The sequence below is a fragment of the Mustela nigripes genome, chromosome 9 (assembly GCF_022355385.1).
Source record: "Mustela nigripes isolate SB6536 chromosome 9, MUSNIG.SB6536, whole genome shotgun sequence".
Classification (NCBI taxonomy): Eukaryota; Metazoa; Chordata; class Mammalia; order Carnivora; family Mustelidae; genus Mustela; species Mustela nigripes.
The window spans coordinates 12,441,123-12,467,908 of NC_081565.1; the positions used below are offsets into that span (position 1 = coordinate 12,441,123).

At 45.7% G+C, this 26,786-nt stretch overlaps 1 protein-coding gene across 2 annotated transcripts in view; it reads left to right on the top strand.

Moving 5' to 3' along the window:
- Nucleotides 1-337: 337 nt before the first annotated feature.
- TTLL11 (tubulin tyrosine ligase like 11) overlaps nucleotides 338-26,786 on the top strand; it is a 230,943-nt gene continuing 204,494 nt past the window's right edge. For both annotated transcript variants that reach the window (XM_059410878.1, XM_059410877.1), the window contains exon 1: nucleotides 338-957. In XM_059410878.1, the coding sequence (XP_059266861.1) occupies nucleotides 508-957 (450 nt within the window). In that variant the 5' untranslated portion in view covers nucleotides 338-507. The remainder of the gene's footprint in view (nucleotides 958-26,786) is intronic.

Below are 26,786 nucleotides of genomic sequence, written 5' to 3' on the forward strand. Positions count from 1 at the left end.
GTTCCCTCCCCGCAACGAGGTCCTGCCTCCTTCTTCCGAGGTTGTTATTCCAGCGACTGTGTAGCGGGGTGGGGGAAAGCGGGCCTCTTGTTTGAGATCCTCCGCAGCCCCCGGACTCAGGAGCCCCACAAGTGCCCCAAACCCTAGTAACCTCAATCTCATCTCTTGCCTCCAAATTCTGCGCCCTTAGATAACCAGCGCCGTCTTCCCGAGCCCGCGGTCCCAGGCGGCTTTCCGCCCTCTTCCAAGATGGCCGCCCGCGCCTCTGTAACAGGCCTGATCACGTGGGCGCCGCCGCCTATGAGGTCGCCGCGGCTCCGGCCGCGATTGTCCCTTCCCGGGCCCCGTCCCGAGGAGGTGCCCGCCCTTGTCAACCAAAGCCTGAGCGATCATGGCAACGGGCTTTGGCGGGGAGCGCGTGGCCGCGGCGGCAGTTTGGTCGCGGGCCGGGACGGCCGAGCGGCGGCGGCGGCGGTGGCACTGGCGCTGGTACCGGCCCTGAGCGCCATGCAGCGGGGCAGCTCCGAGAGGGAGTTGGCGGCCGGCTGGGAGGCGGAGGCGGTGGCCGTGGCCGAAGCGCCGGCGGCGGCTGCGGTGGCGGCGGCGGCGGAGCCGGTCGGCGTGGACTCGGGCGCGGTCGGGGAGCCGGAGCGCAAGGCGCCGGAGGAGCAGTCCAAGGAGCGCGCCCGGGCGCAGCCCCGCGCGGCCGAGGAGGGGGACGCCCTGGTGACCCCGCGGCCGCCGCCCACGCTGCCCCTGGCGAAGCCGCAGCCGGCGCGGGTGCGGGGCCTCTGCCCGCACCGGAAGCCCCGGAGCAAGGGCCGGGGCTGCCGGCGGAGCTCGGGCCGCTCGGCGGACGAATACTGCTCCCAGCGGCGGGTCACCGTGGACAGCTCCAAGGCCAGGACCTCCCTGGACGCCCTGAAGATCAGCATCCGCCAGCTCAAGTGGAAGGAGGTGAGGCCCGGCCCGGCCGCGTGGGCACGGGGGGAGGGTGGACTGTTCGTCCTCAGAGGACCTGTCACGGCCCAGGGCTAAGGGCTGAGGGCTGAGGGCTGAGCTCCTGTTGAGCACCAGGCTCCCAAGTGCTCATCCTTCAAGGCCTAGCCGCCAAAGTCACTTCCTCCCGAAGACTTGAAGCCCGCTCCGGGTCAAGTTAGTCACTCCTTCCCCTGGCTCCCCTAACACTACGGCTCTGGCTTCTAGCCATCAGCGCTCACCCGCCCCAGACGCCAGCACTCCCCTACATCGTAGATCTTAGCTTCTATGTCTGTCTCCTCCACCAGCTTTGGGTCTTCGGGGCCCGGGACCCTCTCTGTCACTTCATTCACGTTCTCATGGTACAGCACTTCCTGTGCGGCGGTTGAGGAGTTGGTACTTTGGAGGCAGACAGACTTAGGGTCTCAGCACACCCTGCCACTTAGGTATGCGACTTCGAGGAGCAAGTTGTTTCACCTCTTAAGCCTGTTTCCTTCCTATAAAGTGAAGCTAATAATCTGTCTCCTTTCAGCGTTAGAGGACTCTGCTTATTGTAGCGTGGCACAAGTGTGCAGTAAATGGTAACTCATCCCACCACCTTCTCCTCTCCCTCTTCCTCCATCGCTGTCACCGCCACCAGCATCATCATCCGGGCAGGACCTGTATTTTACATTCTAGGACTTGGCATATAGTGCGTGTCAGTAAGTGGTGGATGCCCGGGTGAGTGAAGGGATGGGTTATTCATCCCTGAACCCATTTTAGACCTGGCGGGGGCTGGGATGCAGCCCCAGTGACACAGAGGGGTGCCTGTTGCAGTTGGCTGACTGGGTACAGCCATTTGACTGAATTTTCAGCTTCTAAGGCTATTTAACAGGGTCCCAGGAGTGGCGGATTGTAATTTAGGGGAGACAAGTCTGGAGCCTTAGACTCAGATGGTCTGCTGATGGAATGGGCATCTTCAGCAGGCAACATGAAGATTCGGGTACTTAGCTCTATGCTTGGCTTATGGCAGACATTCAGGAATGGTTTTATGAAGTTGGAACACACAGAGGGATGGCCACAGAAAGGATCAATGAGGTCAGAAAGTTGGCGTCCCAACAGGAAGGAGTCATGTAGTTTGGAGGGAAGTCAAGATTCAGGTGGGAAAGGGTTAGCCATTGGGGGCATCTGACTTCCCATTCCCCGCTCTACTGGTGTCCCGGTCCCCAGGCTTGGGACTGGGGTTTCAGAGGACTTTCATGCCTAGGAAACCTGCAAGGAGGGCTCCCTGTTCTGGGCAGGAGCCCAGGTCTGGGCCAGAGATAAGAGGGCCAGAACAACATGGAATTGGAGAACTTGTCAATGCCGTAGTCTTAATGAAAAAAGAATCCAGGGACTGAAACCAGGCCACAAGAACCAGGCGAGGCTGACCGGCCCCACTTAGCTTAGCCCTGTGGGAGAGAGAGACATGAAGCTGACTAGATCTTGAGAGATGCAGCCAGAAGGACTCAGAAACGAGCAGGCATACATGCCAGGTTCATGCACTCAGTCTGTGAGTGTTTGCCGTGGATGCCGGACCCTGGGAATCAAGGACCCTTAAGATGTAACCTCTGCCTCCCGGACATTATAGTTCAGTAGGGATAAAACACAAGTAGAAAAACCCATTGCAGTGATTATAGCGTCTTTGCTCCTGCTTCCTGAAATGCTCTTTTCCCAGTTATCTGCATGGCTCACTCTGTCACTTTCCATGTCAGGGCAAACGCCACCTCCTCAGAGAAGCTTTCCCCTGTGATCCCTCCTCCAACCCTTACTCTTCTTTATTACAAACTCTACTCAACACTATATTGTGTGTTGTTGTTTATTACCTGTTTCCATCATTAGAATGTAAGCTCCATGCGGGCAGGGGCTTTGTTTTATTTACTGCTATATCCTCAGGTGCTTGGCGCATAATAAGTGTTCAATAAATACTTGTTGAATGGATGAACACATGATGTGATGCGTGTCTCCCTGTCCCTTCTTAGAGCTTAGTAGGTGCTAGGGGAGAAGAAGAAGGCCATACCAAGGAGAGCTTCCTGGAGGAGAGATGTAAGCTGAGTTCTGAGTGCCAAAAAGGAGTGGGGAGTTAAGGAGGGGCTGTGGACTTTGTATCTCTGGTAGAGGGCATAGTATAGGCCCAGCTGAGGCACATTCGGGACTTTGCATATAGTTCAGTATGGTGGGATGTGCATGTTTAATGGTCTTTCCGTTTATCGACTCTGCTTGTTTGGCAAGTGAGTTCAGCTCTTTAGGCCTCTTCGTCTGCCTCTCTATCAAAGGGGGATAAGTTGGGCGAGATAAGTGGTTCCTGGGCTCTCCTGTGACAGCCACATAATGGTCATGTTCATCTACACGAGGCCCTTGCATGGGTGGACCCTGTGTAGGGGGCAGTTTCCAGGCACCACCTGTAACTGCCCCCTCCACCCCAACCCTGCCTTTCCCTTCTCACTCAGAGAGACACTGGCCTGCAGGTGGAGTTTCTCCTTCTGGTAGATTTTAAAACAAATTCACTCACCACAATAGGACTTTACTATTCGACGTGTGATTATTCACTTAATGTCCCTCTTCCTTATGAGTCTGTGAGGTCCTGGTCCTCCTGGGAGGGCGGGAGTGGTGTTTGACTTAGCACACGCTGTAGATGTTTGATAAATATTCACCAAATGATGCTACTTGTCTCAGAGCTCATATTTCATCCTGATACCCTAGAATGTGGAGTTTCAAAAGTACTGGAGTGGGTAAACTTGAAGTTCCTTCCAGCTTTAAGCTATGACAATGGTATTTTTAGTACCTACTGTAAAATTGAAAAGATGACTAGTAATGTATATAAAGCAGGTACTAACAAAGTAAAGACACTACTTCTCTAGGCCTCAGTTTCCCCATCTGTTACAGGGGTGATGGTGGACAAGATCACCTGTAACGTTCAGCACTGATGTTCTAGGAGCAGACATATCTCCACTGGGAGCTGGGACGTGAGGGATTGAATGGCGTCCCTTGAATGCTGGGCTGTAGCTGTGGGATTTGGGACACCCACCCAGCTGGCTGGCTTTGGCAGGGGTGAGCGGGCAGTCCAGGTAGGAAATAAGATCATGAACACCAACCAGGGTAAAAATATTTCCTTCGTGAGTGTACAGTGAGGGGCCACACCACACGGTCCACTTAGCACGGCATCACGTAGCCAGCGTGTGAATTCAACATGTGCCTGGTTACAGGACACGGTCTCCCTTCCTCCTTCACTTTTATTACACATACATTTAACAACAATGATTGTGAATGTCAGCGACTATGATGACCCCTTACGTAACTCTTAGCCTGCACCAGGTACTCTTCTAAGTGCTTAATGTATCTACAGTGATCTGATTTTCCCAACAACCCAATAAAGGGCCTCATTGTCTCTATTTTTCGGAAGAGGAAGTTGAAGTACACAGAGGGTAACTTATCCAAGGTCATGTGGCTGATCAGTGGTGGAGCTAGCATTCGAAACAGACACTCCTTTGGAAACTAGCCTTCAGTTCTGGATACTTCTCTCTGTTTCCTACTGGATCTCTGTCTGCAGACCCTGGGTTGGAGTTCCAGATCTAGATGTGAATGGGAATCACTCCTTGCCCTCCAGCAGCAGGGACAGACATGCACACAATGGCAGTCCAGTCTGGGTGTTGAATGGGGGTAAAGGCCATTCCACACGGAGTAGGAAAAAAGGCAAGGAGCACAGATCAGCTTTCGTATGCAGAATGGGAAGATAGCAGCATAGAGAGCATGTGGGAGAGCCCGAGGCATGAAGAAGGAGCCAGATCACGGAGGACATTGGAGGCCACACCAAGAGGCTTGTGCTTCTGCCTGAATATGGTTACAGGATCTTTGCCATATATAGACTCCGCTTCTCTTGTCCACTCTCTCAGCCCCACGCCAACTCTCCGAGGACTCTGTTTTCAGTTCTAGCCAGTCTGGTCTGGTCTGATCCAACTGTGTCTGCAATGTTGAATTTGCCTCTCAAAGGAGAAGTCACAAACGTTAGCTCTGTGAACTTAATAGATAAGGTGAGAGTTTATTTGAGAATAGCTAAATCAGGTTTATGGAGTCACTATTGAAGCTGCCACATGAAAGAGACAGATGGTTCCTGGCTCATGGTGGATGCTCAGTAAATATGTGGGGACTTGTGTGGTCCTCTTCCAATTGTGTGAGTCTCTCTCCCCATCCCCTGTGTATCCTTCTGCGGTTTTGACACCATCAGTAAAGAAACCTTAAGGGAAAGACACCAAGGAGAGCAGATGCCACTATTGTTACGAGCTGCCCTCCCTGGAGATGTAGGTTGTGTATATGTACGCAGTGGTGCCATGGACACCGGCTCGCTGATGGGAACGAGGGCGCTGAGAGATCCAACAGAAGGATCTTTGTTGACAATAGCTTGCGTAAGCGCCTGTCCCAAGATCTATTACAGTGGGAGCTCTTTTTTTCAGAGACCCCAAATCATGAGTTGTTTTTTGAACCTTATCCAACCTTCCTTCGAATATGTACACACTAATTATATTGTCCTATTTATAACTTATAGAATATTACTGTTTATTAAACATTGGTTACTGTTTACGAAATATCTGTTATGTGCCAGGCATTGTGCTGAGTGTCTTATGTTCATTAAAAATTGTATCAGACATTTACTGTGGATTGTTTTATGTAATCCTCACAGCAAACCCCTGAAGTAGATCCTATTATCACTTCCGAATTACAGATGAGGAAACCGAGGCTTAGGAAGAGGTTGGCGCAGGGCTAGCCCAAGGCCACAGGTAACAAGTGGCAAAACCATCTAGGGCCTGTGCCTGGAACTGGTCAATAATCCTATGCTGTCTTCTTTGCTAATCCTTGGCTAAAATCCACCCTACCGGGGGTTACTCTATTATTATTAGTCCCCGATAATGCTTGAAGACACTGAGGTGAGCACAGCAACTAAGAAGGAGAATCAGGGTTCAAACAGTGGTCTGTCTTGTTCCAAAGCACACTTGTCAGTGTGTTTTATAATTCTCCACTCGTTAACCCTCCCATTTGTCTGACTCATAACTCTCAAATGACAGTGGAGTCGCTCAGATCCAGGAGAGCGGTATTGCAAGTAGGACGTAAAATAAAACACGTTGACATCTATCTTTGGTGCCTGCACCTTCCAAATCCTGTCTGTTGCTGCCCACAGACTGAGAAGCAACTTGGGTGCCGTTTGACTAGCTGAGTAGCCTGTCTCCTCTGTGGAATGTGATCCTGCTCTATGAATCACTGCATCTCATTCCTTCTGGAAGAAGGTGGAGTATAAAATGAAAAACTGGAGAGTTAAATCTTCCCTCCCTTTCTCATCTCCAGGATGGTCATTGCAATTTACATTCCATTTTTTGAAAACAGCATTGCATGTAAGAACGGTTTATATCCCATTCATCACATGCTCTCCTTTCAATAGACATGCGGTTTTTCCTTTGCCCGTTGAGCTTGTCAGGCCATAAAAATCACTTCTCACTAGCCGCTGTTTGAACAACATGGTATGCGCAATAGCTTCACGAATCCACACTAACACCTCAAACAGTCCTTCAAAGAACAAGTTCTAGGGGCTCATGCTCAAGTTCAATGACTAGTACAAATTCAAATTCTGGGTTTGTTTTTTTTTTAGCTGATAATTGCTAGAGCTGTTTCCCATGTTATGTAAACGTACCCTCTGTTGTAAATAGCCTCAATTTTGATAGCTTCTGGATTCTGGGTTTGTATCAGCAGACGTCAACTGCAAAAATTCAATCATACGTATTCTTTTTCTTTTAATTCTATTCTTTGAAAAGGACATATTATCGTAGTAACTGCCCACTCGTTTAGTGCCTTCTCTAGAGGGGAAGTGTTGTGTCTTGGAGCTAGCATGGGCTTTGGATTCAGACTGTTGGGTTAAAATCCCAGCTACTGGGGCGCCTGAGTGGCTCAGTGGGTTAAGCCTCTGCCTTCAGCTCGGGTCGTGATCTCTGGGTCCTGGGATTGAGCCCTGCATGGGGCTCTCTGCTCGGCAGGGAGCCTGCTTCCCCCTCTCTCTGCCTGACTCTCTGCCTACTTGTGATCTCTCTCTCTCTCTCAAATAAATAAACAACATCTTAAAAAATAAATAAATAAATAAATAAAATCCCTGCTACTAATGACTAATGTGACCTAACTGATCATGTAGTAAATATAGAATCTGAGTCTCAATTTCTTGACCTGTAACAAGTCAAGTGACACCTACCTTGCAGAATTTTTGTGAGATTAAATGAGGGAATGTATGTAAATTGCCTTAACTCACACTGTCAGTAGTTAGTAAATGTTAGCCATCTTTCTTCCTTTGAGCAATTACAGACATTGGTTGTTTGACCTACTTTTAAAAACTAGAAAAGAAACTACTGTAGATTTTAGTCTGTATATAGGTTACTGGTAAACCAGAACATCTATGACCAGCTCATTGGAATCATTTCATAAATAATTTGAGACCGGGGCGCCTGGGTGGCTCAGTGGGTTAAGCCTCTGCCTTCAGCTCAGGTCATGATCTCAGGGTTCTGGGATCGAGCCCCACATCAGGCTCTCTGCTCAGCGGGGAGCCTGCTTCCTCCTCTCTCTCTGCCTGCTTGTGATCTCTGTCTGTCAAATAAATAAATAAAACCTTTTAAAAAAAATAAATAATTTGAGACCAACTCTGTGCCAGACGATATTTGGGCTTTGGGATATAACAAATAACAAAGCACACACAGATCTCTGAGGATAAGGAACAGTAACATTTTAAATGAATGTCAATGTGATGTAGTCTAGATTTAAAATTTTTAAGATAACACAGACTTAAACTTTTTGAACCAATTATACTTTGAAGGCTTTGTGAATTGAACTGAAAAATTTAAAGGCTCCATTTTGAACCTGGTGCCTTCCTCATACTTTGGTGTATTAATTATCAAATACATCACTGTGGGAAGCTTATTGTAGCTATTTGAGTTCACAGGGAGGACTGAGGTTGTGTGTATGAATATACCCATTAGCCGGGTGGAGGAGACTTCCTGGGTTGATTTCTTGACTCCTGTCATCCCTACAGTCCTCCCCACTGACTCTGGAAAGACCGTAGCCAGACACGGGTTTGAGTCTTGACTCTGTGAGCCTGGACAGACAACTCGCTTCCCCTCTCTGAGCCAAAGGTTCTTCATCTCCAGGAATGAGCATCCCATACTTGGTAGGGCTGTAAGGAGGGTTAAATCAGAAAATCTTTAAAGTGCCTGGGTTTCCAGTAGGAATACCTGTTTGGCTTTCCCTCCAGTGAATTTCTGTGACATCTTCATTAAGTCTTATAACAAGAACTTGGAGGTGTGAACAGGCAAATAACCTTGCTTGCTCTTTCATTAGTTTTGAACTCCCCCCTTCCCGTGGTTGCTGCGCTGCAGCCAAGTTAGGGCCCTCAGATGCCTCTGCAAAGATTAGTGTTTGGTGGAGAGCAGTCATCATGCTTCCCCATCCCAGATGGACTCCTGTCTCTCCTTTCACGTCACGTAAGTCGTGCCTTGCTGTAACAGCTGCCTTGGCTGCCATTTGTGCGCGCGTTTTTTCCCTGGGTGTGTTTGAACCATTATCTAGTAATTTTTAGAAATGTCTTTGTAAGTCCTAGCAGGCAGTTCTGATGACTCTTTCTCTAGCCCCATCTGCTTCTCTTGTCTTCTGAATAAAACCTCCTCATTCTTCATGGAGCTGGAAGAATAGGGCAGTTTTCCTCCTGTGCCCATCACCCTTATTCGGTAGACTGTCACTTTTCCAAAAAGTCCTTCTGTCCATCTGCCCAGAACTCTTATGTAGGACAGTTTTCCTATTTTGTTCTTTATGCTCATAGGGAGATTTTATTTCTCTTTGTGTCAAAACTGTGGTTTATTGGGATCTAAGAAAGCAACAATGGTCATTTTTCTGGACATCTAAGATTATTTATAAATAAGTTTGTTCAACCTCCAAAAACAATGTGTGGTTATAAAAAATATATACAGATCCCAAACCTCCACTCCTCACCCCATCCCCTTCCTTCTAACTCTTCTCCTTAAGAGGCAATGCCACTGTTACAGTTCGGTATGGATCTTTCCAGAATTTTTTCTTATTCCTGCATGTGTCAGGATAACTAAATTGTGCTCTAGTAATAATCAACCACAATGTATCAGTGGCTTGATAACAACAGAAGTTTATTTCTTGCTCACACTCAGGGATTCAGTGCAGGTTGGTGGAGAGGGAGGCTTTCCGCATTTTGGTTATTCAGAGCCCCGCGCTTCCAGCTCGACGCCTGCTTCTCTGAGTCACCGAGGGGAATGTGCACTCTGTGTAAGACTTTTTCCCCAGAAGTGGCCGTGCTCACCTATCACTCAGCACAGCGTTACATGGCATGGCTAACTTCCCAGGGCTTGGGGGATGTGTGGTCCTACCATGATGGCATAAATAGGATAATCAGAATATCCGGTGAGTGGTGCTAATGACCATCGCAAAAGGAATCATATGTAGAGTTGCAAGAGTTACATATAGAATATATGAATTTAAACACACATTATTTTAAATGCTGCAGTCAATATGTATAGTGTTTGGCAACTGCTTTTTTAGCAGGGACAACTTTCTCTGTTAGTAAGTGTAGGTTCATTTCATGTTTATAACAATCTAATAGTCCACGTTATGGATATACCATCATAAAATTTATTGATGGATATTGTGTCCACACTTTTCCCTTGCAATTTCAAAGAAAGGCACAGGGGACGTCGCTGTTCAGACAATTTAAGTGTTTATTTGTACAAATACTTCCGTAGGATAAATTCCTAGTGTTGGGTCCGACGGTGTATGCACTTTGTGTTTTGATGGTTACCGTCAAATGCCACCAGCAACGTTGAGAGTGCCTGTCTTGTCCCCTCCTGCAATGCCATCTCCTATTCATCTTCTAAATCTGAGCCCAATCGTTGGGTAAAAATGGGGTCTTCTGATTCACATTTCTCTACTTGTCAGTGAGGTTGGGTTTTCCGTATACTTACCAGTCCCTTGTACTACTTCCTCTGTGGAATGCCCAGATGTATTCTTTGTTCATTTATCTTCCCAGTCATTTATGTTTCTATTTTGCTTATATTGATGTTTTTCTTGTCGGTTTACAAATATTACAGATAATTACGTTTGGTCTCATATGCATGCTAAGCCTTTCCCCTGTTGATTATTTAAACATCTAATAGATAATCACTTGCCTTGCATAATCTACCTTATTCTAATTAAAAATTTTCTCCTTCCTATTCACTAAAAGCAGTCCTTTCTTATTATTGACTTGTTGGCCCAAGAGGGGAGAAAACACACAGAATTCTATCTTCAGATGCTATTAAACTTCTAATGGATTAACAGGCTGTGTGGACAACCTTAGAGTCTTAGATTTCTATGGAGCAAGATGGGTTTTTTTCTTTTTCTTAGAGAGGGAAGGGGGAAGGGGCAGAGCAAGAGAGAGGATCTTAAGCAGACTCCACGCCCAGTGCAGCACCCAATGTGGGGCTCGATCTCAGGACTCTGAGATCATGACCTGAGCCCAAACCAACTGAGCCACCCAGGCACCCCAGAGCTAGACGTTTTATGTGGAGCTTTTACATACATTTATCTAATTGACTTGAACTTTATGCAGTGAGTGTGGTAGACTTCCTTACTTCTATTTGGTAGGTGTCAGTATGGAATGGAGTTAGATTTGGGTTTGACTCCTCCCATTTATTAGTTCTGACACAGGGACCATCATACTTGTCTCATAGGCTGCTTGTCCCATTTGAGTAGCATATGTTTGATAGCATATATAACCTGCATGCCAGAGCCTCCACACAGTAAGTCCTGGTCCGGTTCAGCTTTCCCACCCTTCCGAGGTGTTAGGTGACATACAACTGAGAACTTGACGCTGGGTCTCCTGGCTCTCGGGCTGGGTCTTGTTCCAGTAACCACATTGGCCATCTAAATTGAGTATGATTTCCCAGCCTGCCTAGAATTGAATAAGACCATTGGAAATTACTTAATTATCTAAGTCATCAGTACAGGACTGGGCTTTGAGCCTGGCTGTTAGTTTCATTTAAAAAGCACATTGTTTAAAATACTAAAATTTTGGGGAAAAATTTGAAAAAAAATTTTAGTCCTACCAGAGATACAATGACTCTTTTCATTTTGAAGCATTTCATTCCAGCATTTCTTCAGCATAAGTTTCAGCTGATGTGGTCAATGTCAATGTTTTACAAAGCTGATATAGTGTTACTCTGTTAACATTAATGCCCATATTATAACTTAGACAGTTATAAAAACTTTCAGAAATGTCATCTTAATTGTTAAAAAAAATTTCATCCAGTGAGATTTATTCATTTATTAATTTTGATGTTAGTAAATGTTGAGACTGATTGCTCTCTGAAAAAATTTTCTGGAGTCCTTTCCCTACATTTTAAATTATTTTCTTAAACTTTGCAGAAATGAAATATTTGGGTGAAAGGACATTTATCTCTTCAGTCTTCTGGAATGTATCACTGATTTTCTTTCCAAGAATTGTAGCAGTTTCTACTTAACAGTATATGAGAGTAGCTGCTTTTGAAAGATGTAATGACAAATATTGGAGAGGAGAGTGAGCTAGGTGAATCTTTCCTCTATCTTTGCCAAACCTAGTTCTGATAATTTTTCCTAGTTCAGGGCAGGGCATTTTGATAGGGCTGTTTTTATGTAGCTATTATGTCTAAATTGAAAACAGTCACATCTTGGGCCATCTGGGTGGCTCAGCTGGTTAAGCAACTGCCTTCAACTCAGGTCATGATCCTGGAGCCCCGGGATCGAGTCCCACGTTGGGCTCCCAGCTCCATGGGGAGTCTGCTTCTCCCTCTGACCTTCTCCTCTCTCATGCTCTCTCTCTCTCTCACTCACTCTCTCTCTCAAATAAATAAATAAAATCTTAAAAAAAAAAAAGAAAATAGTCACATCAGAATGTGGCTTTACCACTTTTAAATTTTCAAGTAATTTACTCAGTGGACATGCTTGATTTTCTCTCTACCTTTGTCCCTTTCCCCACATCTGGCTGCTGGATCTTCTTCCCATGGGTTAAGATTTAAGCATTTCACATTCAGTTGGGTAATGAAACTGTGGAAAGTTTCAATAGGTTATTTCTTTGTCTCTTAGGTTTTGTCAAAGTATCTCTGATGTGGAAAAAAAGGGACACATTAAAGATTGTATTAAAATGTCACGTGCCATCGTTAGTCATTTGGGGAATGAAAATCAAAACCCCAGTGAAATATGCTTTGTACCTACTAGGATGTCTGAAAAAGCAAATCATCAGTGTTGGTGAGGATGTGGAGAAATTGGGGCCCTCATACGCTCTTGGTGGGAGCGTATGAGGGCCCCAATGTGTGGGAATGTAAAACGGTGCAGGCACTTGACAAACAGTTTGGCAGGTCCTCAAAATGTTAAAGATAGAATTGCTACATCGCGCTTGTTTACTCCTGAGAGAAACGAACATGTATGTTCACTAAAAAACACTATGCTAAGTTCATAGTAGCATTATCCACAATAGGCAAAAAGCAGAAGCAACCAAATGTCCATGAGGTGATGGGTAAACCCAGTGTGGTCTGTCCACACGGTGGAATGTAATTTGGCCCTTAAGAGGAATGCACTGATACACGCCACAACATGGATGGGCCTTGAGAACATCTTCGGGGGAAGAAGCCAGCCACAGACAACCACACGTGGTGTGATTCCATTTATATGAAACTCTCAGAATAGAGAAATCTGTATGGAGAAAGTAGGTTAGTGGTTGCCTACGGCTTGGGGAGGCTTTTGATGGGGGAAGTTGGGAGCGACAGCTAGTACAGGATTTCCCTTTGGGATGACGGAAATGTCTTAATATTGGTTGTTTGATGGTTGCACAACTCCATGACTGTACTACACACTGTTGAGCTGCACACTTGACATGGGTGAAATGTGTGGTATGTGAACTGTGTTTCAGTAAAGATGCTGAGAAAAAGTACACGTGCTTATCCCGTCCTCGTCATTGAACAGTGCTTGGCTCCCAGGTAGTAATTGTAAATATGCCTCAGGAACGCAGGTCGGCCCGGTGCTGTGTGGCCTGTTACTGGTATGTCGACTCTTTGGACACCACATGAAGTGGACTCTGTCCTGGTGGCAGAGAGTAGTGGCAGCTGTAACGCCATCCCACACTTTCACTCTAAGAGTGAGTTTTGTTTTTTGAGGGGTAGATTTGAATATTTGCCTCAAGAATAAAGTTCAGACTCCTTAAAAGATCCATGGGAAGACTTCCACTACCTGAGATGCAGGGTAGCATGGACTTTGGAACCACCCAGACACAGGTTTGAAATAACTCCACTGTGTAACCATGGGGACATTTTGCTCGGGACCTCAGTTTCTTTATTTATAGAACGGGCGTGATACAATGGTACCTCGTGGAGTTGTTTGTTGCCAGCATTAAAAAATATAATCAATGTATTCAGTCTATGATATTGGGTATACAGTAAAGACTCAGGTGAATATTTTTTAGTAATATCTGACACTAAACTTATCTATATTTCATGCATCCCATGCCTTGAACTTTATCTGCTACTAACACTGCACTGTGGGGGGCCTCTCGAGCCTTTGTGCTGGGCCATTCCCCTTTACAGTGGTTATGTTTTCCCTTTTCCTTAGAATGTGCCCTTCCTTTCTTTGGCTGACTCTTACCCATCCTTCAAGGCTCAGCTCATGCCGCCTCTTTTCCATAAGTCTTCCTGACCCCCTCCACTCCCACACACCCTAGTCCAGGCTCAGTACCCTTGCTTACTCACTTATGGTGCTTTACATGGATCTCAATGTCATTAGTTTTTTCAAAGAAGCAACTTTTGGTTTATTGATAATCTCCATTCTATTTTTGTCTTCTATGTCATGGCTTTCTGCTCTTCATGATTTCCTTCCTTCCACTTTTGAGGTTTATTATGTTGTTCTATTTCTGACATTAAGTTAGATGCTTCACCTATCTCTTTTCTAAGAAGACTACAGATTTGGGGCACCTTGGTGGCTCAGTCAGTAAAGCATGAGACTCTTGCTCTTTGGGGGCATGAGTTCAAGCCCCTTCTTGGGCATAAAGTTTACCTAAAAACAAAAACCCAAAAAACAAAGAAACAAACAACTACAAACTTACCTCTAAGTACCACTTTGGCTGTACAGTTTTGGTATGTAGCATTTAAAAAAAAAAAATCACCTTTTAGTTCTATGTAGTTTACATTTTTGTGAAGATTTTTTCCTTGGCCTGTGAGTTATTTAGCTTTATGGTTTTTTAAGGGTTTCTAAACTTATGAGATTATTTCTGCTTATCTTTTTATTATTAATTTCTATCTTAATAACATGGTGGCTAAAGGATGTTCTTTCTTTCCTTTCTTTCTCTTGTTCTCTCTCCTTACTTGTTTTTTTCTGTTTTCCAGCTTTTGGCTTTATAGCTTTATAAATGGTTATGTTCTATTTGTTTTTGAAAAGAATCCATATCCTCTAGTTATTGAATGCAGTATTTTACATATGTATATCAGATTAGATTATGGATTGCATTATACAAATTTTATAGCCCTGTTAATTTTGTCTTACCATGGAAGAGTTTTATTAATGTTTCCCTCTATGATTATGGATTTCATATATATATATATTTAAAGATTTTATTTATTTATTTGACAGAGGGAGATCACAAGTAGGCAGAGAGATAAGCAGACAGAGAGAGGAGGAAGCAGTCTCCCCGCTGAGCAGAGAGCCCGATGTGGGGCTCGATCCCAGGACCCTGGGATCATGACCTGAGCCGAAGGCAGAGGCTTTAACCCACTGAGCCACCCAGGCGCCCCGGATTTCATATATTTTTAAATTGACTTTTCCTTTTCCCATTTCCCCCTGTACTAGTCTGGAAGTTATATATCTTATATTTTTTTTCTTCTAGTGGTAACCCTAGAAAATTTAATATGTGTATAACTAACTTCACAAAGTCTAAAGTTAGTATCTTTACTCTCCTCTTAACAACATAAGGATCTTAGGATATTTCACTTTGGTCACATCCCTCCTGACTTACCTGCTTTTGTTGTCCAATGTATTAGTTCTCTCTTACTTTATCCTTTTTTTTTTTGAAATTTACAAATTAGACATTACTATCAGCTTCTACAAAGCCTTGGTGTATTTTAGATTTGCCCATGTTTATTTGCTTTGTTTATTACACTCCACAACTCGGGCTTTCCTTCTAGGATCGTTTTCTCTCTCCTGAAAGGAATCTTTTAGAAGTTCCTTTGACAAGGGGCTATTTGTAATAAACTCTGTCAGTTTCTCTTTGTCCAAAATTACCTTCCTTTTGCCTTCATTCTTGAAAGATAGTGTTGCTGCACATACAGTGCTAAGGTGATATTATGTGATCTCAGCACTTTGAGAACATGCCACAGTTTACTCACTTCTATTTTTACTACTGAGAGGTCAGTTCTCCATTGGCTTTTTTTCTTTTGCTGGTGAAGTGTCTTTTTTTTCCTTCGGGCTGCTTTTAAAATCTTTTCTTTGTCTTCGATGTTGTTCGTGTCATTATGACTTCCTGGGTGAGGGTTTCTTTCTATTTATTCTGCTTGAGATTTGTTGGGACTCTTGTCTCTGAGGTTTGCTGTCCTTTATCAATTCTGGAAAATTTTCATCTGTTTTCTCCTTCAATATTGTCTCTTACCCATTGTTTCGCTACTCTCTTTCTGGGATTCTGATTTAGATATTTCTAGACCTTTCTTTTTTGACAGTAAGCTCATGTTCCTTGGGACTTTAATCTCCGATAATTCTCTGAGACCTAAATTTAAAGTGAAGATTTTTATCTTGTGCCCTTGTGGCTCAGAGGGCTCCATTAACCTAGAGCACTGAAAACTAAATTTTTGATCTTAGACTTTTAAGATTATAGGCACAGTATAAATTTTGACTCCAGACTTGCATGTGTTATGGTTAGGCATTCCAAAGGAAGGCTCTTTTCCTTTTCCCTGAGGAGCTTTTCTTCTGGTTCACCCCTGAGGATATGGCCTTGCAGAGAGCCTGGCTTGATCTGGGAGCTTCTAATCTGATGCTTGCCTTCCAGAGGTACTCAGGGGCCAGACCATTCCCTGTATACAGGGGAAAAGGGGATTTACACCTGCCTTTGAAAAACATCCCTCTGGACAATGGATCAGAGCTCCAGAGTAGAGACAAAGATAAGTTAGGATGCTGTCTTATACCTCAGGAAAGGCTATGCTACCTGGGACAGGATAGGGGTGGGTGGCAAGGCTATTGATTGAGATGGTCTCTCTCTTCCTCTAGTCTTTAGGGTAATCCAGTAGCAGCGAGCTTGTCTTATTCATCTTTGAGTTCTTCAGTGCCTGGCACAGAGAAGGCATTTGGCAATTGTTAACTGAATTGAACTGTGTAATCAGTAATGGTTCATGGGCTGTGTTTTTGGACTACCTTCAAAGAGACTATTTTCTTTAAAGGGAAGTGACATAAAGGGATTCCAGGCGGTGAACTCACCCTGTCGCTGGCATTGCAAAGCTCAAGCCAGAAATAGAGAACCAGCTGTTTGTAAGCCCATGCGAGTCTTCAGTTTTGGCTGGGTTTACTTTCCATGATAACAGAGCTTTCTTTAGCCTGTGCACTTGTTCCTTTCTTAAGGAACCTCGGGTCTATTTGAAGGCCTTGCCATCTTACTGGATTTTATGACACTTTCTCAGAAATTACTAAACTTTATGACTGTCTAGTCAGTTTGCAAAGATGTTCCTTTAATGGTTTGTGATAGCTGTGAAAACTTCTTACTCTTAAGACTTCTCAGAAAAGGGGTGCCTGGGTGGCTCAGTGGGTTAGAGCCTCTGCCTTCAGCTCAGGTCAGGTCATGATCCCACGGTCGTGTGATCGAGTCCCACGTTGGGCTCTCTGCTCAGCAGGGAGCCTGCTTCCTCCTCTCTCTCTCTGCCTGCCTCTCTGCCTACTTGTATCTCTGTCAAATAAATAAACAAAATCTTAAAAAAAAAAAAGTCTTCTCAGAAAAAATATTCTGTGTCTAGGGAACAGAGAGAGAGGAGAATGGTCCCCTCTGAGTGACAGGTTAATGAGCTTCAGCTGGTCACTGAGGAGGGTTGTTTAAAGACTTATGCAATACTATTCCTTTAGAATGTGCAGACGTATTTCTAGGAAGTACAGTGAAATAGATTGTACATACATGATTTTAAATCCTGTGGCCTTGAAGTTTTCCATTATTCATTCAACAAATACATGTTGTATGTCCACCATGCCCCAAGGCCTGTTCAAGGCAGTGGCAACAGAGACACAATTAGGGGTGCTTGGGTGGCTTAGTTGGTTAAATGTCTGACTCTTGATCTCAGCTCAGGTCTTGATCTCATGATCATGAGTTCAAGCCCTGTGGTGGGCTCCATGCTGGGTGTAGAGCCTACTTAAAAAATGGGGGGGCGTGCATCTGGCTGGCTTAATCTGTTGAGTATCAGACTCTTGATTTCTGCTCAGGTCATGATCTCAGGGTTATGAGATCGGGCCTGCGTTGGGGGCTCTCTTGTGCTCTAAAAAAAAGAAAGACACAACTAGACACCATCCCTGTCCTTGAACAGGGCCGTTACTGGCCTATACCATCCTTTTGTGTGAATGAGAACAAGGTGCCCCCTCCTCAAGGAAAAAAATATTAAATTAGTCAATATATTAATTACATCTCAATAATGAATTTGTTAAAGCAAGTGGATTATTGATGATAAAAGTATTAGTTACTAGATAATATTTACATGGTATTATAATGAAATCCTTGTTGATTTCAACTTAAAATTCAGAAATATACTGGCATAAGAAACAAACACCAGCTGAATTGAACTGCAATAATGGTTTTACTATTGCATTAATACCAATGAGGAATTTTTCAAAAAAATGAAAAGTACTCATCAATTATACGTCAGTTATAAAAGCAGATCTGATAGAAACATAGTCTGTTTTAGATGTTATTAGATCAGCCGTCTTTTGGGGCACTTGGGTGGCTCAGTTGGTTAAGCGGCTGTCTTCAGCTTGGGCATGATCCCAGGGTCCTGGGATCAAACCCAGCATTGGGCTCCCTGCTTAATGGGGAGTCTGCTTCTCCCTCTTCCTCTGCTGCTCCCCCTGCTTGTAATCTCTCTGTGTCAAGTAAATAAATCAATAAAATCTTAAAAGAAAATCGACAGTCTTCTGATAATCCGATTTGTCAAAGGGGAACAATACATATTTTCTTGTTAAAACAAGACACTTGCGTACCATTTGCCAGGAGATTCTCATCATAAATATAAAATTCCCTAATAAAATCATCTGATGTTTGTTTACTGAACCAGAATATTTTTGAATTCCCAGTTTAGATCAGTAAGTATTTTTCCTATGGTAACATGTAAATATTACATAATAACTAATACTTATATGAATAAGTCATTTGTTATAGAGTAAAAAATATAAATATATCAATTATAAATATATGGAAAGTGTTCAAAATACAAAAGATACCTGCGTGTGACCAGCTTCATAGCATCCTTGTGTATGACCTAAAGAAAACCACCAGTGGTGGCCTTGGGGGCCCCCGTCTCAGAGGAACAGACACAGCTGGTGAGTCCAGGGTGAGATGCTAAGTGCCCTGTTAACAGTTATGTAGGACGTGTGGTGGAGACTGAGGGAAGGGAAATGAGGTCAACCTGCAGGTTTTGGCAAAAGCTTGTGTGTCAGAGGCACTCAGGGAAATAAGAGTCAATCTTTTTGACATACTTTGGTTGTTAAGTAGCCGCTAATCCTTCTTTCTGGGTTCCGGCTACTTTCTGAATAAATGAGATGGCGGGTTTCCAGATTGGTGAGGTGTTGCTGTTTTGGATAGTCTGTGTTGATTTTCTCTCCTGCCCCCCACATCCGTAGTTCTCTGTCCTCAGGCCTCTTCCCTCACAGCATGAGTCAGCATCCCTGTCATGGCTTGCTTCATTTTCTCTTTTTCCCACCAGATTTTCAGTTCACCTAGTGCAAGGACCACACAGGTCTTGGTGACGATTGTTTATTATCAGATCGTCACCCTCCAGCGCACAAGGCCTGGCTCCCTAGGGAGCAGGCTCTTCACAGCCATTGACTGAAATGACTTTTTCATTCATTCCTCAGACATTGCACTGTGGGCTCCACTAGGCGAACAAGGAAATGCCCCCCGTGGGTCCCTCCCCGCAGGAAGGACTCTAGTTATGACAGCTCCCTGCACGAGGAGGGGCAGTGATAAGGGACTCAGAGGCCACGCTGAGTGGCCTTCCTAGGGAGGAAGACAGGGCTGAGCAAGGGTTCCAGTGTTCACACTCGGCGCAGCAAGCCAAGACAGGGCGGTGAGCCGGCACACTGGGAACTTGGGGGGTACTGCAGACCTTGTCCTGCAGCTGCGACATCGAATTTGAGGAGGGGACAGTGAGGGATGATGCCACCTGCCCAAGAGGTGGGCAGAGGCTAAGACATGAAGGTCCCAACTGCAGAGTGAGAGTTCCGCGGAACCCCTGGGTGGTTGTAAACAGGTGTGTGTGTGTATGTGTGTGTGTGTGTGTGTGTGTGACAGAAATCACCTCCGTATGTTGGAAAGATCCCTCTGACTGTGATGTGCAAGGTATATGAAGGGCTTGGGGGCGGGGTGAACCAGAAGTAGGGAAAGCCTCCTTGAGGGCAGGGAGAGTGGCTTCCCGGTCAGTTTGTGGCGTGTGGCAAGTGCTCGGAGGTGGTACTTGGTAACCGAGTCCAGCTGCAGAAACCAGCAGGGTAGGACCACAGACCCTCTTTGCAGAAGGGCGGCAGAGTCACTCCTGTCACTTAACAGAGCTGCCCAGCCACCCTCTGAGGCAAGGAGGCTACATCCCTTTGCTCTACAGATGAGGTAACTGAGGTTGGGCTGGCCAGAGGACTCAAACTCAGGTCTCTGTCAAGGCCAAGTCAAGTGTACTCTCCTCCGTCTGTCCCATGGTGGGGGGAGGAGTGGGAGCCACGCCAAGGAGAACTGGCTGGCTGGTGTCACTTATTCCCAGGGACCACTGTCTTCCTTTCTGGTGAGGGAGAGGCCTCTGCCTTCCAGCTCTGGAGTCCCCCAGGCAGTGGTGCCCCCTTCCCCGAGTCTCCTTCCTGGCCGAAGGAGATGACGGCCCAGGGGGTGGCTGAAAGCTGTCTTCACCAAAGCAGTGGGGAGAGATTAGTGGGACCCTGGCGCGCTCATCACGTGGGTATCTCGCTGCTATTTAATAAAGGCCTCAGTGCCTGAAGGGCCATAAGTAACCAATGATATATTTCAACCTCATTGAGGAGGAAGAGGGCAGAGTTAAATCAAATTCAGACCATGTGGAAATAAAAGAATAAAAAGGCTCCGCCTGAGGGGAAAAAGAAGGGAACAGGGCAGTCAGGGTCAGCTCTGAGCCAGACTCTGGTTAGGAGCTTGGGCGTGGGTGCCGTTGACCAGTAGAGATGGTGCCGTGTGTTTGGTAGGTGAGGAAGAAAATGGAATGTAGGGGACACCAGCCACGGAGAGGTGGAGCCAGAGTCTCAACGCTGGGCCTGACCTCATGCTGCTGGCTCCTTCCCCTGCACCGAGCTGCCTCCCCTGTGCAGTCTCTTCTTGCCACCAGACATACAGGGATTAATCTTTGTGCAAAGGATGAATGGCAGGGAATCAGCAACCTGTGCCAGTTCCGATCCTCCACTCCCCAAGGGCAGGAGCCTGTCTCTTTGCCCCTCCACCGGGCTCCGTGATGTGCGGGCCATCCTGCCCCATGCTGAGTGTCACCTGCCTTTCTCCTGCCTTCTGGCTACTTCCCCTTCCATCTCTCCTGTCTCCTCTGCCCCTCAGAGATGCTCGTGTGGCTCTTCTCGAAGATGGGTTTGACCCCATCCTGAGATCTTTGCTGCTTAGTAATGAGCAAGGTGATGGGGAATCAACTGTGATTCTTCCTCTGGTGCCACATTCAAGAGGAGGTTTTGGAAGACGGCTTCACCTGCAAAAGCCAGTGGGATGAGGCCCCCCTCTGGTGGGGACCAGGCTGTGGGGTGGGTGTTCTCACACTCAAAATCCCTACTCCATCCAATCTCCCCTGCTAGCCCTTTAGCCTCACCCCTGCCAGGCTCCCCCCCCCCCCCCCCCCCCCCCTCCGCCCGCCCCCTTCAGCTGTCTTCTACCCTAACAGCCCAGGTTGGGCAGGTGCCACTACCCTTGTTCCCACTGACCTCTTGGGCTGGAATAGTGTTCATCCCCTCTGCTCCCTGCCCGCTGAACTTGGAGCCTCACTTCAATATCCAGCCAACTGTGACCTCTGCCATATGCCCCCTGCCCCCCATGCGGAAACAGCTGCTTCTTCCTCTGTGTCTTCTTAGCACCTGGTAGGTTCCTCTGTATATATTGCTTTTCATGGGGATAATGATTTGTTTATGGACATTAAACTGTGAGCACGGTGAGGACAGAAGTAGTGAGCGCACGCATGTGTGTGTGTGTGTGTGTGTGTGTGTGTCTGTATGTCTGTCTGTCTCGTGTCTTCGTGTCTGGCCTACAGCAGGCGTCCAGGGAGGGCCTGTGATCTGGAAGAACGTGAGAACATGTGCCAGTGCCGGCCTCAGCAGCAGAGTGGCAGAGAGACACATTAGTGAGGGAGCAAGTTCAGCCCTGTAGCTCTCCTCTCTCTGTCCTCCTGTTTCTTGCCAGGAAGGGATGCTTTTGTCTGGGGGGTTATGCTGCTGAGTCTTCTCTGGGGCCGGCCAGCAGGGGGCTCTCGCCTACCGTCACCTGGGAGAGTGACCGCGCCCTCCCCTTGTCCTTCCTCAGCCCTGCTCCCCATCCCCAGCCTGACCTGGTACCTGACCTGACTGCATAGCTGGCGAGTCGCGAACAAATGCAGACTTGCCATCCGCCTTTGCTTCGCAGTGTCTCCGACCTGACCTGAGGAGATAGGGCTCACATACCTGGGAAGCCTGCCCACTGCACAGGTAGGGCCTCTCTCAGTCATCACTGTGTTGCCAGGCCTGAAGGCAACACCTGGCTCATGTAGGGGCTCGGTGACTCACAGTTCACTCTCATCGAAGGAAACCAGAGCTGGGCAGTAGTGGTAAAAGCAGATTTTATTCAGGAACTCTTGCAACAGAGGCAAAGAGGCCTAGGCTGTATTCTATATACCACTCGGGCGAGTGGGGATGTGTAGCCAAGCAGTGGGATGTGGGTGAAGGAATGGAAAATCACCAAGAAGAAACCTCGGGGGCAAGGCAGGGTGCTGGCTAGAGCAGTTGGACAGGGTTCTCGCTGCAGCAGGCCAGAGGCATCAGATACCAAAGGTGGGGGATGAGGAATTCGATGAGATACTGAGAGGGATCAGATACTGGGTGGGGGATTCCTGCTGAACTGCTGAGAGCGGCGAGGAAGGCCAAAGGTGGAGGCCTGGTTGGGAAGAGTGTTCAGAGGAGCCTGACTAAAGTTTGGTCACCGAGAGGCTTTGTCACAGCAAGGGACCCTGGAAATGTCGACTCCTGGTGTGTCCAGAAAAAAAAGGAACTGCATTTTGGGAATGGCCTGCAGTCTCTGCCACAGTACAAGCCTAAAGAAGGATTTGGAGTCTGTCAGTCCTGCGTGCTAATCCGGGCTTTGCTCCTTGCTAGCTGTGTGGACTAGGAGGAGGCAGTTATCGAACTTGTCCAAACTTTGAGCCCCAGTGTCCTCAGCCGAATAATGGGGATAGTAACCCCCACCTCAGAGGACGGTTGAGAGAGAAGCCCAGTGCATAAGCCAGCACACTGTGAGTGTTAACGCTTTTGTCATTCGTGTCTTCATTATTACCATGTATCTCGATGCCACTGATGGACTAAAAACTTAAAGACACGCCCATAGTAAAAAATCAACGTAGCATAAAAGGGTGACCTCCGAGAAGTATGTCCCTCATCCCACCTTCGGTTCCCTCCCTCAAAGGCAACTACCGTGGGCAGCTTCTTGGTGGGTTTCCAGAGATATGTAGGCAGAAGCATCCATGTATAAATTGTTCTTTTTCTTAGCTAATGCTTTCATATGATGCACTCTACTCTGCACCTTTTGTGTGATATGACAATAGAGCTTGGCTACTGTTTTACGTCAGCACGAATTGATTGACCGCATCCTTTCCTTTACGGCTGCACGACATCCCGCAGTGTGGGTATCCCATCACTTACTGAACTGATGCCCCATCGACATGTATTTGACCATCTACAGGTGTTGCTACTCTAGAAAGCTGTGCCACCATCCCCTCATGTATATGTCTTTGTGTGCTTGCGTGAGACTATCTGTAGGACCAAAAAAAAAAAAAATCTAGCATTCATTAAAATGGGGAATGTTTTCATTCTGGTAACTATTGTGGAGAAAAAGATTAGGAATTAGAGATTTGGCTTGTCATGAGAAAGTGAGAGATAAAGTACATGGTTTCTTTATTTTTAAAGCCTTTGCTAATAATAGACCCTTGTTTCCTCTTCCCTGGATGCCTTGGATTCCAGATTCCTCAGCAGGGATCTTTGGCAGATACACAAACCAGTGCAAATCAGCTTTTAGCTTGAGAATTTATTTTCCCACATAAACACGTTGTCAACCAACTTTCTGAATGCCCTATGCATCGGAGAAGTTGGGTTGACTATAATAGAAACAAAGTCCTTTTGCTTGCTTGTTTGGGTTTGAGTGGCAGAGAAGCAAACACTGCGAGTGCTTTCTCTGGGTTAGGTATTTTTCACAGATTATCTCATTTGATCCTTGTAAACCTTTGAGGTGAAAAATATCATCCCTGATTCCCAGACAAAGAAAGGGGTGGGTTCACAGAGATTAAACAATTTGCCCAAGGTCATGCAGAATCGAGATTTGGATTCCAGTCTTGATGACTGTACCACTCTGTGGGCCTCTCTTGTTCTTTCATAGGGCACTCTGTAGGACTTTCCTGAATGTTCAATAAGTTTTACCTATTGCATAGACATCTGATGATTAGTAGCACCCCTTGATGATTTTGTAGCTTTTCTGGGTTTAGTAGAGACAGAGGGTCTGTTATGGCCCCAAGTTCAGTGTCTGGAATGTTTCAGTCTTTAGGTCATTAATCCAGTCACTCTCAGGTGACTAGTCCAGTCGACATTGTCGACATTGTCGGCTATGTTCGTTTCTGCATTTGGGTGGCTTCTGCCCCTCAGCTCTAAGGCAGGATTGCTCTCCTGTGATCCTGGACTCTGGCTCTGTGTCCTTCCCTCGTGTTCTCCCCAAAGGCTTTACTAAACTTCTGTGTTTTCTGTTTCTTAGTAAAGGAAGGTCATGTAAAAGCACCTTCTAAATGGTATGGCCTTATTATGACAAATGCCCCCCAACCCCTGCCACCCCACACTTTGTCACCCCAGTTCTCCAGCCCCTGAGCTGATTCACTTGAGCTTGAAGTTTGCTCTCTTTTCTGAAACCTGGTTCACTTCTGCCCAGCTCCCAGGAAATCTGTTGCCTATGAACAAAAATTAGCACATTAAAGCTCCCTCCCACACCCACCTTTAAAACATCATATCCCAGAGAGCCACATTATAATTCAATCCACCGTATCCTGTTTCTTCAGAACACATCTTAGAATCGTGCTTTGTGCCTGCAAATTCTCTTTTTTATTAATTTAATTTATCTTTATTAGCTCTTGGTTCCATATTAGCACAGCTCTCTTGTTGGGCTATAAATTCACTCTTGTTTTATTATTTATTAGCAAACATTTGTTAAGGGCCTGATGATGTCAGGCTACCATCTCTATTATCTCACATATTCCTCCGAAATCACTCTGTGGATGGGCAGTATTAATAACCCCCTTCGCAGTTGGGGAGAATGAGGCTCAGAGAGGTTCGTTAACTCGTCTGTGTTTCATCTAGTAAGTGGTAGGTCTGGGATTTGAACCTCAGTGTTTGGATTCTAAATCCATAACCTCTCCCAGATGAAAGCCAAGGCTTATAGTTTCTTATTATCTGGCTGCTTCAGTTCCTCTACTCAACTCCTTAATTAGTGGTGACTCCAGATCAGTAGCCTTCTGGTAAGGGAATGGCTTTTGTTTTGACGGGACTCACATAATCCATACTGAGAAGGCGTTACTTAATCCGGAATGAGAGACGGTAAAAATCCACAGGAAAGCTGGAAGAAAGGAAGGGGAGCAAGTTTTATTTGACTGGCTGGCTGATTGATCTCCGGAGAGTTTTCTTTCTTTTTGTATCCCCATTCCTTTTCTTCTTGGAAGGCTAATGTGCTTCAAGGAGCTCCACCCAGTTCTTAAAAATGTCCAGGAGGTGGCAGCGAAGTAAGCGCCTGGCGTGTTGGGTTTTAGGTTTTCTGAAGCCTTAACTCAGCATATCCCAAACTTGTCTGATCATAAAAATCACCTGCAGCATTTGTTAAAGTTGGATTTCCCAGTAGGGGTGGGACCTGGGGAATCTCTCTCTTTCTCTCTCTCTCTCTCTCTCTATATATATATATATATTTGTTTTTTTTTTTTTTTAAACAATCCCCCCTTAGGCAATTCTTGTGATCAGAGTAGCCTGGGAAACACTAAGTATCATCTCTGGGAATTGGGTCTTTTTTGGTCTACTGTCCTCTGTAGATTTGAAGCCGAGCTGGCCACACTGCACTGCAGTAGAGAGGACATGTATTCTGGAGAATTCTGGGGTCAGAAAGCACAGGATTCAGAAACCCAATGTGACCACTTATAAACTGTCTTATTTTGGGTTACATAATTGAACATTCTCATCTTGAGAACTGTCCTGCCATTTTCTCTCCCAGGAAATAAGAAATTGTTTTTCCTTTCTCTCTCTCTCTTCCCATCTCCTTGGTCTTCCTCTTCTTCAGCTCTCAGGGATGCATTCCCTGATTCCCCGATTTCCCCCAAGCTGGGTCACTGATAATTATTTTCATAAGAATTTTTTAAGTGTCTCTCATTCCCTCTGGACCCAAAGCCCCTTGAAAGCCGGAACCATGTCCCTTGGGTTTCTTATTTATGACTCTCATGTTTATTATTGTACGCCCAACCCCTAGCACAGCGCGATGTGAATGACCTTGGAGCTCTGTTTTTCTTAACTGTAAAAGTGGATGAACACAATCAATCCCCAGGGTACTTGGGAGATTAAATGAAATAGTGTTAGCACAACTGGCATACAGTAGGCGCCTAATAAATGTTAGTTCTTCTTTTCTGTTAAAAAGCAAAATTCAGCTGAGTTCATTTAAAGATCTTTTTGGCTTTATCCAACAACTCATCAATCAGGCAGCACTCCGTGCTTCAAAGAGAAAGTAACCCCAAGGAACTGTACAAATGAGAGGTTTGTGTAAGCAGAAGGGAGCAGGAAAAATAAATTTCTAGCAAAAAATGGATTGTTTTGGGCCAGATCACCTTCCTTTGGGGAGAGGCAGGGTTCTATCAGGCAGATCACTTTACTAGTATGGATCAGGTAATTCCAGATGGACTGGTTAGAGATTACATTCCTGGAGAGGCTGAAAATCCTTTTGGGGCCTGTTGTTTCTTTTTTTAGCACTTAACTTTGGAGAACCCACTTATGATTATTAGTTCTGAATGGAAAAGATTAATAGGCTTTAAGGCTGTTTGCTCAATACACTATTCTAAAAGGTTTCTAATATTCTCAAAGGTTTAGTTAGAATGCAGCTACCTTTCTCCCTGCCCACCCCCCTCCCCCACCGGTCTTTTAACCTTATTCTGGTGACCCACTTCGAAGTCTCTAATAATTTGTACCTGACTCCCTGTGGATAGCATATCTTTACATTTTCTTTATTCATTTGGTGCTAAGAATGA